The sequence below is a fragment of the Grammomys surdaster genome, unplaced genomic scaffold, assembly GCF_004785775.1.
Source record: "Grammomys surdaster isolate TR1022 unplaced genomic scaffold, NIH_TR_1.0 135, whole genome shotgun sequence".
Lineage (NCBI taxonomy): Eukaryota > Metazoa > Chordata > Mammalia > Rodentia > Muridae > Grammomys > Grammomys surdaster.
Genome location: NW_021604593.1, coordinates 3,412,737 through 3,428,147, shown reverse-complemented (window position 1 = coordinate 3,428,147; position 15,411 = coordinate 3,412,737). Strand labels below are relative to the sequence as shown.

The window sequence follows — 15,411 nt, the reverse complement described above, 5'->3', positions numbered from 1 at the left end:
CTGCAGTGTTGCATGCCAGGCACACCAAACAACAAGCCCTGGCAGCACAGACAGTTTTCTACCACTGGAGCTTCGGGTAGCTTTCGTTTCTTATTTATGCCTTTCTGTTTGTACTTTAGCCAGAAGTCTTCCTCAGCTTATGAAGGGGGAGAGTTAAAAACCGTTTCACTGTGAATAAGTCATGTGATTCCATTCAAAACGCCAGTCATTCTGTCCTTGAAAACTTAGCATAAACTGACTTCTAATATCTCCACTAATCTCAAAGAGCTCAGAGCATGGGGGGATTCTGAAGCTGAAAAATGACAGTTTCCTCTGACTGTTAGGACAAATGTGATTTAAGAAATACAAACACAAGCTACCTAAATGGTGGCTATATTACTTTATGTTTATATCTGTACATATAAATTTTACATGATTACAGTTCAATACAGTTTTGTGAGTTTAGAACACTGTGAAATTTTAACAGCCATATTTCTGTAGCTCAGTTGGGAGAGCTTCCTGAGTTTAGTGTGCACAAAGCCCGGGTTCTATTCCAGCACACATAAAAAAAGTATGCCAGCACAAGCATGCAACTCAGCACAGGAGATGGCACAGGAGAGCAAGTCCATCCTCAGCTACATGTTGAGTTCCAGGCCAGCCTGGGCTACGTAGACTGTATTAAAAGAAAAAAAAAAGACTTATGCAGATGCTTTATGTAAACTCTCCAAAGGAAATCCCTCAGTGGTCAGTAGATATAAAATATAACAAACATAAACAAGCTTCCAGTATTGGTCCAGTATTGGTCCAGTATCGGTCCAGTATTGGTCCAGTATAGGTCCAGTATTTTTCAAAAGCTTCTCTGTCTATACTTACGCAATGACTCAACTTTAAATCAGTCAGAGACATTGGTTTGTACCCATTAGCTTGTAATCCAGGCACCTGGGCAGCGAGGGAGGAAAATCGCGAGCTCAAGGCCCATCTGAGCTACACAGTCACGTCTCAAAAACAAAACAAAACAAAACAAAAACACTCCTACAATATCCACTTCAAAGTAACATACACTGGTAGCTAGCTGGTGTTGTTTTATCATCTTTAAGCTAACTGCATCTCTAAAAGGGAGTTTAAAATTGAAAATAAGTAAACACAAAAATGATATTTACTTAGAGAAGAGAGAACGCTGAACAAACTCTTAGTGCTTCTTCTGATATTCCTGAATGGTCAGAAAAAGTGAATTAAGGTGATGCCTCATTCCTCTTCCTCCTTTCCCTTCCTAATTAGGAACATGAAGGCCGGCAACTCAGCTGTGGAAGTTTGCTCTGGAACATCTTAGAACGTCCTTGAACATTCATCTATGCTGGACTTTGCATTTCATCTGGCCCAGCACTTCCTATGCAGCCTCGCGGCTTGAAATCAGTATTTCAGTGAGTAAACGTAGTAACACATTGTAGCCACCAGAGGGTGGTGGAGCCCACTCACACACACAAACCATTGTTTGAAGGGCAAGGGCAAGGCCCCTACTGCACAACCCAAGGAGACAAGGCAGAAAGCAGGTTCAGCCAGGCTAATGCTGACCCCTTTTTATGTATATGTCACAGCAGCAAACACAAATGCCATAGAAATGGAAATGAAAAATATAACAGGTAATTTTGAGCTTTGTAACATTTAATAGATAAGACCCAGTCATGTTCAACTTAATGCTTGTTGTTGTTGTTGTTGTTATTTTAAAATAGAAATGGAGTTTGTAATACAAAACTTTCCACAAACAAAAATCTAGGCAGAGATAGCATTGAGGCAGGTGAGCGGTAGGAATAGTTTAGCAACCAGAGATAGCACTTGATTTGGGAATGTATGTATGTATGATGTATGTATATATGTATACAAAACACCCTTGGCAGCCTGACACCCTGAAATACATGCACTATGCAGATATATCCCTCTGAACAATGTACCCAACAACCTGCACACACACCCCACTCTGAACACTGAAATAACTTTCTCATACCCATTAACCACCGTCGAACTCAGATTCTATTCAATCGTCTAGGTTTGTGAGTTCATGGCCAATTCAGCCTGAATTAGCTTGGGGTGCGTGCAGGACAAGGCCAGCTTAGTCCTCTATGTGAACAAGCAGAGAGAATGCCCTGCTTTCCATCAAATGCTTATGTGTGACTGGATATGGAGATGATTAAAATCAGATGCACTGTGGGAAAGGATGTGTGCAACGAGCCAAAGTCTACAAAGCCAAGTCAGCCAATCAAAATAGAGAACTATGCAAAACGCACCCCTACTAGCCAACCAAATCCCTCCCTTCCTTTAGATAGCATGGAGAAGGATGCCCAAACCCTTGAGTACCTGGGGTCCTTGGGCATCTTCACATGTGTGGCCCAATGTCATTCTTGACAGCAAGTCTGGCCTGCTTAGAATAAAATTACCTTGCTGGTTTGCAAATCTGTGTGGGTCTTTGGTATAACTCTTTGAATAAGAAAGAGAACTTGTGGGCTGGAGAGATGGCTCAGAGGTTAAGAGCACTGACTGCCCTTCCAGAGGTCCTGAGTTCAATACCCAGCAACCACATGGTGGCTCACAACCATCTGTAATGGGATCCAATGCTCTCTTCTGGTGCATTTGAGGAGAGTGACAGTGTATTTACATACATTGAACAAATAAAAGGAGCAAGTGTGTCCAAGACTCACTCCAAAAAAAAAAAAGAAAGAAAGAAAAATAAAAACTAAGAAAGAAAGAGAATTTGTAAACATTCAGGCAAGGTGAAACATTATACAAAATATTTAAAGAAGAAATAGTGTTGATTTTATATTAACTCCAAAAAGGAAGAGGAACATATCCCAAATTATACTATAACTTTGTTATTTAAAAAACTGAAAATTCATAATGCCACATTAAAAATAAAAGCAAAAGCAAAAAAAAATGAACATGAAAATGCCTGCCTGTAATCCTCACTTGGAGAAGGCATAGACAGAAGGATCGGAAATTCAAGGCCTTGGGCAGGATATAAAGGTATAGACCTTTAATCCCCGAACTCAGGAGGTAGGAACAGGTGGATCTCTGTGAGCTCCAGGCCAGTCTCTGGTCTCTAGAACATGTCCCAGGCCAGGTCAGCTAGGGCTACAGTGTAAAATCCTGTCTCAAAAGAAAAGAAAACAAGGTGGGTGGCAGTGGGGAGGAAGGGGGAGAAGTTCAGTTTAAGGTCAAAGGCCAGCCAGGAGCTACTTGAAATCCTTTCCAAACAACAAAAAAGTTCTATACAAGTGTGGTGGCATTTGCATTTAATCCCAACACCTGGGAGTCAAAGGCAGGCAGGGCTGGCTCTATGAGGTTGGGGTCAGCCTGGTCTCTGTACCGGGTTCTAGGCCAGTCAGGGCCACGTGGTAAGACCCTGGCTTATGCCTGTTCATTTGTTTTAGATTTATTTAATGCATATGTTCTGCCAGTATGCATGTCTGTATACTACGTGTGTGTTTGATGTCAAAGGAGGTCAGAAGAGGGTGTTGGATCGCTGGAACTAGAGTTATAGCTGACCGTGAACTATCATGTGGGCGCTGGGAACAGAACTGAGCCACTGCTCCAGCCCCGTGAGACCTCATCTTCAAAAAACAAACATTCCAATCAAAATCTAAGTATCTATGATTGAGGCGTATACCTTCAAACACAGGGCTCACAGGATCTGTGGCGTAGCCTCCAACATCCTCTCCTGGCCTGTCAACCTAACCGTGCACTCTCAGCTTTCTTCTGCCTGGCTCCCTCAGAGCTACCCAGCTGGTGTGACCGGCTGACCCACAGTTGTGCATCGCTTCTCAGTCCATCCTCTCCCTGTGCAGACAATGCTCTCTCCTCCCAGAAGTAAAGAAAACTACAGCTGACCACCCAGGATCTTGAGAGGCTTTGGGGCTAACTTCAAGCTCGTCCCAGCTCACATGAAAGAGACATGCTTGGCACAGGCATGGTGGTCTAACTCTTGATGTGTAGACCAAAGCACACGTGCACAGGTACACACGCACACACCATTCACACACGAGCATGCAAGCACGTCACTTTGTCAGCTCACAGAAAATTAATCTGGGGGGGCAGGAAATCCACTGTGATGGGGTAATTGTGCTCACGCCTGTCATTGCCTAGCAACAGGAGGGGCAGGCAGATCTCAATGCTGGGGTGTAATGAATCATTCAATGACTACTGCTCACAAATGGTAATCTGACAGCAAGATAGTCTGGCTCGATTTGGAACAAGACTTCAGAGAATTCTGTAGACTCCAATTGGGCAAAGCAGCAGGTGTTTCATCAACAACCAGGCTTCAGAACAAAGGAAACTCTATTATTTACCTGGTTGGATGTACGCATTTGTTTTTTTTTTAAAAACTATGCTTCTGATGGCCTTGTTCCCAAGACATTTTGCTCTGCCTGAGTGCCGACTTCTAAGCCTTCAAAAATGGTTAGTGAATGTTACATGTGTAAGAAGGGGAAAACAGCAAATAAAAAATGGATATTCCCAGTTGAAATGACTCCTTAGGAGACCAAGCACCCATCTGCCTGCTCTGCCAAGCTCCCAGCAAGCTCCCTGATTTTGAAGGAAAGTGGAAAAAGAACCCACATACGAGCGAGATCTGTGTCTGGACCTCCGGTTGCTAGGATCCACTTGGTTCTTTTCCTTCTGCCTCCTTAACACGGCTTCCCACTGAGGCGCCGAATCAACCATGTCACTCTCCTGTCGTATTCTGGAAAGACAAACCAGGCATCTGAAGTTAACCTCCAAGGTGGGCACGAGGCGGGCATGGCCCACCCAGAACAGCACTCAGCAGGCTGAGGTAGGAAGATCAGGACTCGGAACCACCCTGGCAACACAGAGAGCCAGTCTCAGAGACAATGGAGAAATGTAACATTCAGATCCACTCGTGAATGGAAACAAAAGCGCAGTAAGCCAAAATCTTCGGTACACAAAGAAGGCAGCCCTGACTTCCCAATCACCCCAAGCTCGCTTTTCAGACATTAAGAGAACAGCGATTTGATTATATCATTTTTTACTTGAGAATAAAGCTGGATTACTATATCCTTAAGTAGGTGTACCTGCAAATATATACACATAAATTATACATTGTTCACAGTAAACACGTAAGCATAAAGTAACTCCCTTTAAAGTGTGTCCTTGTTTTCTTTATGTCCTCAGTCTGTTGTAATGTCTCTTTTCATCTCTAACTTTATTCATCTGAATCTCCTTTCTGACTTTTGGTGAATTTGGCTGAAGACTTAGTAACTCTGTTAATATTTTCATAGAATCAACTCTTCGTTCCATTGATTCCATCTATTGTCTACCACTTTCATCATTCATTAATTCTAGTCATGACTTTAATTATCTCTTCCCGTTTACCTTTTTTGGGTGTTGTCTGTTACTGTTTTTCCAAAGCTTCTGATTGTACCACTAAGTTATGAATTTGAACTCTCCCCGGTTTTGTTCATGTCCTCTCAGGACTACCTCATGACATCCCACAGATTGTGGGATGCTGGGTCTTCATTTTCATTCAAGCCTAAGACTTTTTAACTTCCATCTTGATTTCTCCTGGCCTCAGTTATCCTTTAGTGGTGTGTTCTAGGGTCCCCACGCATGTGTGTACTTTGTGGTTTCTATTGGGGGTGACACCCAGCTTTATTCCACTGTGGTCAGATAAAATGCAGGATGTTACTTTACTCTTCCTGCATTTATTAAGACTTGCTTTGTCCCCTCGGATGTGGTTGGTTTTGGAGAAAGACCCATGAGTGCTAAGTAGACTGTGGAGTGTTGGGAGGAATGTTCTGTAGATCTTAGGTCCACTTGATTTATGATGCCATTTAACTCCAATCTTCTCTGTTAATTTCTGTCCAGATGACCTGTATATTGGTGAGAATGGGGTGCTGAAGTCACCTACAACCTTCTGTTGGGCTTGGTCTGTGGAGTCAGATCCAGATGAGCAACGTTGTGTATGCTCATGTTTGGTGTGTGTCTGTATTAAGTCTGATGTGTGTCTGATGAATATGAAGTAACCTATTTATTTATTCTGATTATTTTGAAGTCTATCTTGTCAGATATTAGGATAACTGTACCTGCTTGTTTCTTAGTTTCATTTGCTTGGAATATCTTTTTCCACCCTTGTACCCTAATGTATCTATCATTGATGGTGAAGTATTTTTCTTAGAGGCACAAAAAGATGGATCCTATTTTCTTTCTTTTAAGATTGATTGATTGGTTGGTGATTGATTGATTGATTGATTGATTGATTATGTCTACAACATTCTGCCTGCATGTATGCCCTCAGGCCAGAAGTGGGCACCAGATCTCATTATAGATAGTTATGAGCCACCATGTGGTTGCTGGGAATTGAAATCAGGACCTCTGGAAGAGCAGACAGTGCTCTTAACCTCTGAGCCATCTCTCTAGCCTCACTATTTTCTAATCCTAATTACTAGTTTGTGTCTCTTTATTGGGGAATTGAGAATATTAATATAAAGAGTTATTATCGAAAGATGTGCATCAGTTGTTGTCATTTTGCTGATTTTTGTGGTACTGTTTTAGGACTCCTTTGATTAAGTATACGGCCATTGTTTGTTTACTCCCCATGAACTATGACAGAACTGCCGACCAGGCCTGTGGGGTGGGAAAGAATGGACCTAGCTGGTGATATAAGGGAAGGAAATCCCAGGGAACCACAGAAGCCTATGGAACGGGAAGGAACCTAATCACGGTAGTTGGCACAGCTTGAAGAACACTGTTCCATCTTCTCATTGCAGAGTAAATTAGAACAAAAGTACATGCTATGGACATTAACATTAGAAATATGAGAAAGTATGTAACCTGAGGTCATCAACATCCTTTGGAAGCAGCCCTTCCATTTGACATTATGCAGGAACATATGCTCACTTACACATGTGTGGGCACATGTCTATGTCCACAGGGTCTCATCACAACACCTCCCTACCAGCCTTGACATCAAACAGGACAGAAACCCACCAGACTTGCTAGGACTACCAGGAGTGAGGGATCAGGGCCCATCAGATGCCATCAAAGGGAAAGGATCAGGGCAATGGCAGCTCTCCCCTCCCACAGGAGCTGACACTTGATTTCTGGATTTAGAATTAGACATGAAATTCTGCATAGAATCATCGTACAGCTTATGGGCAGGCTTATATTTCACTACAATATGTTTATCCAGGAAGCCAGGATCTTCATCATCTCAAGTGTAGTTCTCCTAGCAAGACTGGCACAGGCTTAGTCCAGCACATACCTTCTAGTAAATACAGACATTTAGAAGGAAGACATGTGCTATGTGTACATCCTCATCGATTGTAAAAATCCAGAAGGTTAGCCATCACACTCAGATGATAAAAAAAACTAGTCAGGTATGGTAGCACACTCCTTTAATTCCAGAACTCAGAAGGCAAAGGCAGGTGGAGGGTTTCTGTGAATTTGAGGCCTGGTCCATATGAGGAATTGTAGGCCAGCTACCTACATAGTAAGAGAATAAGTTCCTGGGAGCACACATGCGTTTTCCTTTACCTTGCCAGTAAAAAGGACCGCATCAAAGTGAATTTCCGATCACACCACATACTTTTATTTTTCAAACTGGAGAGTCTCAAGTAAGGCCAGTGAAGCACTCCTACTTCATAACCTCCTCATGACCCGTGTGCTCTGAAGACAGATGCCCTCTACAGGTATGCTCTTTCATAAATATTCCAACAGCCGCATTAAACATGCAAGGCTCTTTGTAGAGTTACAAGAGAAGCAGCGTTCCTGAGCAGTGCTGGTGTGGACACCCAGGTCCAGTCTGTAATGAAGTCTGAAATTACATGCTTACAAAAGGCCTCTGGTTAATGATGCCCCATTACAGGAATGACAGTGTCATTTCTTCCATTACTGAACTGTTCCAAAAGACACAGGTGCAACCTGGGAACAAAAAGAAATCCTAGCACGTAGAAGTCACAATATTTAGCACAGTCCTTAAAGGCAGGGGTCATTGATCCCCCTCCCCCTTGTAAATCATTGGTGATTAAAGGAAATCTTTGTGTGAGAAACACCAATCTCCTACAATGTTTTTTTTTTCTTTTCTTGAGACAGGGTTCATTACATAGCCTGAACTTCTGATCGTCTTGCCTTGATCGCCCAGATGCTGAGAGTATAGGCATGCACTACCTCTGGGCATGATTCTTAAGTCTTGTTTATTTATAGATGTGGAATATCCAAGTAGCTTTTGCTAACTTGCAGCTACAAATTATTTCAATCTAAGGATTCTATTCTTCATCCTGAAGAATAGAAATATTAAAAAGCCCTGAACTAGCATACAACCTTTAAGAACATCACAACTAGGAAATTATCGGGGGTTGAGGGGTTGGGGGCAGGGGTCCATTATCATTTATATTTCAGATCTAGTCATTTCATGCTTCAAACACAAAAGATGAACCTCAAAAACCAACATATTTCATGCCGGAATCTCTCTATCTCTCCTTAAATCTACATTCAACCCACTTTATCTATTTCCCCATCTGAAATCAGAATCAACAGTGTGGGAAACAGATCCTAACAAGGCTTTTGTTTTTAAAATAATGTATGGGAGGGAGGGGTCTAGGAGAGGGAAGGAGAGGGGAGGGAAGAGATGAGGAGAGAGGGAGAATGTTTTCAAATAGAACCATTTCAAAGATGTTTCAGGCAGGGACTTCTGGTATACCTTCTGTATTTCTCACCAGGCCCTCAGAGTACTTTTTCCTAGGTTGCCCGTGAAATTTAGATTTTTACTGTACTTGACACTTAATTAAGTTTGCTAAGGCCATGAAGATGAAATGCCACATCCTCACTTAATAACAAAGTGGAGATAACAGCAATTCCTATTCTTTCTCTTTCTCTCAATTAGAGCTCTGCACAAATCATCCTGTTATCACACAGATTCTCATACAAGTCCCCCGGGGCCCACTTGGTCTTCTTCTTTTATTGGTTTTGTTCTTCACGGGACCTTCCTTTATACTGGCTCCTAGTTCACAGCGATGAAGGCCATGCTCAATGCAGAACCTGAAATCTTCCAAATGGGTAAGGCCCGCTCTTGCGTTCAGTCTCTTCCCAGCTTAGCCATTATCTGACCCGGAGACTTGGAGCAAACCGCTAATCTCTTGTGGTCAGGTCTCAGCTCGCTCATGTGAAGAATTATTACAAAGATCATTTCTCGCTTTAAGACCCAATGTTTCTCTATTGTGCTTTATCTCCAAACCAGTAAGGCGCTGAGCTGAAGCTCCTCTCTCTGACTGCAACATAACACCCCAGAGAATTGCTTTGTGTGGCCACTCCACTGCTAGCATTAAATCCAGGTCCCCACAGACTGGGAACTGTGTTCTCATCAGCTCCACTCATTTTTGCCTCACCTGACATAAAGCAATCTTTTCTTCTTATTTTTGCTAGTAGCTTTTCTTCCCTAGGGAAATTTATTGGTTCCAGGCATCTGTTGATGTATTCTCTTAAGGCCAGAAAACAAAAACTGCATCTGTTTTCCAACCTTCCCTTGCCATCAGCAAATTCCATCAATTTGCTCCTGAAGTTGTTTTACCATCTTCTACGTGTTCCTTATGCCCCTGCTACTACAATGGGCGACTTCTGACGCAGTTTCGCTTTGAAACAATCCTGTCTTGGTGATTGTAAAATTTGCTTTGCTCTATTTCAGTAATCTGTGGCTTGTCACTGGGACGGAAGCTTTGTTACTGCCACAGACTCTTTGTCACCTCTCAGCACACGATAGAGCCCCACATCACCCACGTCTCCCGCCCACGTCTTGGTGTGTCCTAGTGAAACAGAAATCAGATGTCCGTGCATCTGCAGCATGGTTCCCGTAGTCTGTCTTCATCAGCTATCTATGAACTGTCCCTTTATAACCACTATTTGTATCTTGTTGTCTCTAAATCAAGTCGCCCATATTAGGGAATAATCTGAAAGCCTTTATGGGACATATTAAGGCCATCTTAGGCTATTCTTTGGATACTAATAGACATCCATTAGACGAACAGAGTTAACATTAGAAGGCAGGAACAAACTCCAACAGCACTCACACCAAAAAATGGACTGTCGCAAACACTGACTTCAGCTTTGTTAAAGGGAAGCAGCTCCGCTTTCCGATTCCTCCACGGTCTTGAGAACATAGGGCGGCTGACCACTCCCACCAGACTAACACCACTGCAGGACACTTTCTACATTCCACATGGCATTATCTCTTGAATCCTCACAAACCTCCTTCAGGGAAGAAAGGGCAGGTACTCTTTCCATCTGAGCCTGAGAATCAAAGATCCATATTATAAAGTGACCAAGCCGCAGGTGCAGAACCTTCTCTAGGCAGGATGGTTTATAACTCAGGGTCCCTACTTTTCACAAGCTCACACAATGCTTCACACATATAACTGCTGTTTATAATGCAAACCTCCCGGAATAAAAACAGGGAAGGGTTCGTGAGTCTCCTGCTGCCAGCTTGCTCTAGACCCGTGTCTGGGCCCAGCCTCTCTCCATCCTCACACTCTAATGCTCTGGGCTGCAGACTCACTTAAACTTTTTCACTTAGGTAAAAACCACTGAACTACTCACCTACATCTCTCACCTCTCCAAATCTCCCACTCTGACATTCTAAAAACCTAGCAACACATCCAAGGTAAGGAACAAGAGAGTAAGCCACAGACCCCCCCTGTGATGGCCACGACAGGGGCAGAATATTCTGCAGATTTCTTCCTTGAATGTGAAGAATGTTTTTATCAAGTTCAGGGCATTTACAGGGAAAGTTAGTGCATGAAAGCCTTTATTCTGGTCAGACCACTTCCTGGGTCTTCCTTCAGCATATGTCTTAGACAAGTTCAGTGTGCAATTCTATGTGTTCAAGCCCATAGTGGCAGACTGGCTGGCCTTTTAAAAAAAATAAATGTTTTAAGGTTTTTATTAGCACATACTAGTTATACGTAATGGTGAGTTTCATTATGATGTTTCATATGCGCGTGTAATGTCTTTGGATCATATTCACCTCATCGTCCTCTCTTGTTCCCCTGACAGTCTGGCTGATCTCCTTCCTCTTCTCAACTGCTGACTGAACCTTCAGATCTCAGGGACAAGACTCGAAACTCTGGCCAATTAAGACAAATACACCCTAATACACACAGGGATCATTAGCTGCACAAGGCCAGCATTTTGAAGACTCACCATGTGCAAATGTAACCAGATCAGTTGTCTCTCGGTGATGGCACAGCAAAGGAAGCTCTGACTAAAGTTTGAGCAGGCTGGGGAGAGCTCAGCTGACCCAGTGCTAGCTTAGCACATGTGAGGCTCCTGTACTTCCTCATCAGGAGTAGCACTGCACACCTATAATCTAAGCACAAGTGCGCACGCGCTTGTGTGTGTGTGTGTGTGTGTGTGTGTGTGCGCGTGTCTCTATGTATGTTGTATGTTGTGTGTGTGCACGCACGTGTGTGTGTGTGTGTGCATGCAAATAAATCAATTCAACGTCACCACCCTTGGCTATAGTCAAGTGTGAGGCCAGGTTGGGATACTTGAGATCTAACCAATAAATAAATAAGGAAGGAAGGAAGGAAGGAAGGAAGGAAGGAAGGAAGGAAGGAAGGAAGGAAAAAGAAGAAAAGAAACTTAGTTCTTAATCCTACCAGTAAATTGAAGTACAAATTTAATTTTCCAATACCAATCCTTCACTACTTATATGATAGCCAATTTATCATAACATCTTGGCATCACATAAAACCCAAAATACTATAGATATTATCACCAAAAAAACTGTGTATCTGAAGTACGTACAAGCTATAATCCCCCTTAGAACCAATCCATGGGTGAAGACACAGAGAGAATGTTTGGTATACAACCCATATGGTGGTGTGTACCTCTAACCCCAGCATTTAGGAGTCCCAATGTTGAGATCAAACTGTCCCCTGCCCTAAGTTTCTGCACACTGTGTAACACAGGGTGTTCTGGGTCTATGTCTTCACCTGAGAGATTTCACAAGGCGCTTTTGACTCCATTGTGAGCACAAATGCAGAATCGGGATGAGTCTGTGCCTTAGGGACACTTAACCTCACACACAGCACACAGATTGAAAGACTTAAATAGAAAATGTGCCACCCTGAGAAGGTATGAAGGTAGATGCGACACAGTCATATCCAGAAAACCAGGCCTGAGAACTCATTGCAGACATCAGGTTGAGGGAAAGATTCTAGAAATGGTTCTAGAAATGACTACAAAGGGTTAAAAGGCTGCGGCACAGTTCAAGGAGTTCCAAGGAGGCCTGAGAAGCAGAAGCCAATAGGGAAGAAAAAAGCAAACACCCACTTTATTGTGCATCTCTATCAGTGTTATCTGGTCATTCTGTGCGCACACACACACACACACACACACACACACACGTAGAGCCATTCTGCAGCACACACATACACACAGGTAGGGAGACAGAAATCGATGCTCTTACTGTGATGTGTGACCTGTGACCCAAGAGCTAGTATTAGGAATAAAGACTGGAATGGAAGAGCCCATGTGTCTCAATAGGCCACCTAGGAAATCGGCATTATCTGACAAACTGCAGCCAACAAACCCACATAGCCTATTTGTTACTTAATAAATTCTGCCACTGAGGAAAGACACAAACATGTTAGTCTGTTTCTGACACAATTTCCTCATGACAATGCAGCAGGGGAATCCTGTGCTATACAACGAGGTCCTGTCTCAAACTCCAAATGGAAGATATGATGGGATGGAACTAAATGTGCAAGTTAGGACAGGTGGGAGAATGGGAGATAGAGGAAATGAAGAGAGAGGATGGGGAGAGGAGAGGGAGAGGAGGAGGGAGAGGAGGAGGGAGAGGAGGAGGGAGAGGAGGAGGGAGAGGAGAGAGAGAGGAGACGGGGAGAAGGGAAAAGAGAAGGGGAGAGAGGGAAGGAAATGAGGGGGAGAGGGAGGGGAGAGGGGAAGAGATAAAGGGGGAGAGAAGGGGAGAAAAGAGAGGGAGAGACAGGAGGGAGAGAAGGGGAAAGAGGAGGGGGGAGAGGAGAGGGTGGCTGGAGATGCAGAGAACCCAGACTGAGACTGAACTGGGACTCTGCACCCCAGCGCACTCTCAGCTCAAAGATTTCATTTGATCCTACATTCAACAAAGCCCATCAGGCATGATACTCCATGCCCCATGTTAAAGACCTACAACACTAAGACCTGAGCTGGTGAAGTGATGCCCAATTATCACTACAGCAGAGCCGAGATGCTGACCCCAATCCTGGATTGTCCTGTCGCAAAACTAGGGCTCCTGCACAAAGAAATAATTCAGGGAGGTCAGAAGGAAGATGATGGGACAGAAGCTTCGAGAAGACAAAGGAGAAAAATGATAAAACACAGAGAGAAGCAAGAAGAAATGAAGAGGAGGTGACGTAACCAGACAGATCCGATACCGCAAACAAGCAGCTCTTGCAATGGTGCACGCCTTTAATCCCAACACGTAAGAGGCAGAGGCAGGCAGATTTCTGCGAGTTCAAAACTGGCCTGGTCGATATAATGAGTTCCAGGACAGCCAGACTCACACAGTGAGGCCCTGCCTCAAAACAAACAAATGATAAACTTCTATGACCAACTTCTAGCTGACTATAGAACTGGTGTAAGAATTTCCCCATCAGAGTTCTCAGCCTTGAAGACAGTAGGATATTCACTGGAGGTATGAAGGCCACCATGAAGAACAACGGAAGTAGGAAGGGCTGAAGACACGGAAAGGATGCCTGTGTGAAGGAGAGCGGGCCTTCTGCCATGGAAGGAACCTCACAGAAATACATCTGTAAGAAGAACCTGCATCCTCATCAGTTCTGAACCCAAAGGGGCACATGCTTATTCTGTCAGAAAACAGCAATTCTTGCTTCAGGCATTCCACTGTTGGACTTTGACTGTTGTTTTTGTTGACATAGGGTTTCTCTGTGTAGCCCTGGCTGTCCTGGAACTCACTCTGTAGACCAGGCTGGCCTCAAACTCAGAAATCTGCCTGCCTCTGCCTCTGCCTCTCAAGTGCTGGGATTAAAGATGTGTGCCACCACTGCCCGGCTGAGATTTTGACTTTTTTATTCATTTATTTAATGTATATGAGTGCTCTGCTACATGAACACCTGCATGTCAGAAGACGGCATCAGATCCCTTTATAGATGGTTGTGACCCAGCAAGTGGATGGCTGGGAACTGAACTCAGGACCTCTGGAAGAACAAGCAGCCAGTGCTCTTAACCACTGAGCCATCTCTCCAGCCCCAAATTTTGACTTTTTAACTTTTTAAGTGGTGCTAAAAGTCTCTTCTGAATGAACTCTATTTGTAAACAGTATCTTTTATCTCTCCTCACAAATACCAGGGGTGTTAAAATCTTACCCATGAAATTAATAAAGTAGAAGTATGCACCAATAAGTCAGGTTTATTTAAGAGAGAGAGAGAGAGAGAGAGAGAGAGAGAGAGAGAGAGAGAGAGAGAGAGAGAGAGAGAGAGAGAGAAACAACAAAAATCCCAGCATTTCCAGAGTGGCCTCAGGCCTAATACAGATCTCTTGGCTTGGGATGTAGCCCAGTTGGTAGAATGCTTGCCCAACATGCAGGAGGCCATGGGTTTGATCCCCAGAAGCACATAAAAACAGCACAATAGTGGTGTAGACCTGTAATCTCAGTCCCAGAGGTGGAGATTGGAGAACAGAGGTAGAAAGTCATCCTACATTACACAGCAAGCTGGAGGCCAATGGAGCTTCATGAGACCCTGACTTAAAAATGCCAAGACAGAGTTCCCTTTATGAATAAATAAATATTAGTAAAGCCCAGGAAGGAGATGTGGAGAAGTATCCAACATCCTTAAACCACATGCAACCTCCAGAAGTAAGATGACTGAAGATCCACAAGACCCTCAGAAAGCTGCACGACAGCTTCTCCACTCCCCGGGGCTACACTTTCCCACAATAAGAATGGAAGTGAGGTGTGTCAGGGTGCTGCTGCTTGCTTCGAAGATGAGAAAACATTTAGGGAGATGGGAGTGCAACCCAAATTAGTAACCTGTGGGAAATACACAAAGAAATCTGATACCTTAGAAAGTACTCAAAACAGTAAGAAAATAAACTGAATGGGGGACCTTGAGAAGGAGAATAAAGCTGCTCTCGGAAGCCATGGGTCATTGATGAAATCACAGGGCCAGAAGTGGGCCTAGCTCTCTACAAGTTGCTAGTCAGGGAGGATCCTGAGACACAAAAAAATATCTTTAAATTGCCAGTGCCATTGGCTGCCCATTAGAACTGGATAGTGAGACCCTATCGCTGAAGATGCATCCAATGTAGTTGAGGGACATAGAAAAAAAATCAAGCTGCAACTGGGCTAGAAGCCTCCTCCCTGCTGGCTACCCTCACGGTGTGGGACGCTGCTATGTAGGCTGCTGGGGC

The 15,411-nt window shown here is 43.7% G+C and overlaps 1 protein-coding gene across 1 annotated transcript in view; it reads right to left on the bottom strand.

The window, feature by feature from the left end:
• Epb41l4a (erythrocyte membrane protein band 4.1 like 4A) overlaps nt 1-15,411 on the bottom strand; it is a 209,476-nt gene that overhangs the window by 9,401 nt on the left and 184,664 nt on the right. Inside the window, exon 18 of the mRNA XM_028762721.1 lies at nt 4,589-4,708. Coding sequence (XP_028618554.1) covers nt 4,589-4,708 — 120 coding nt within the window. The remainder of the gene's footprint in view (nt 1-4,588; nt 4,709-15,411) is intronic.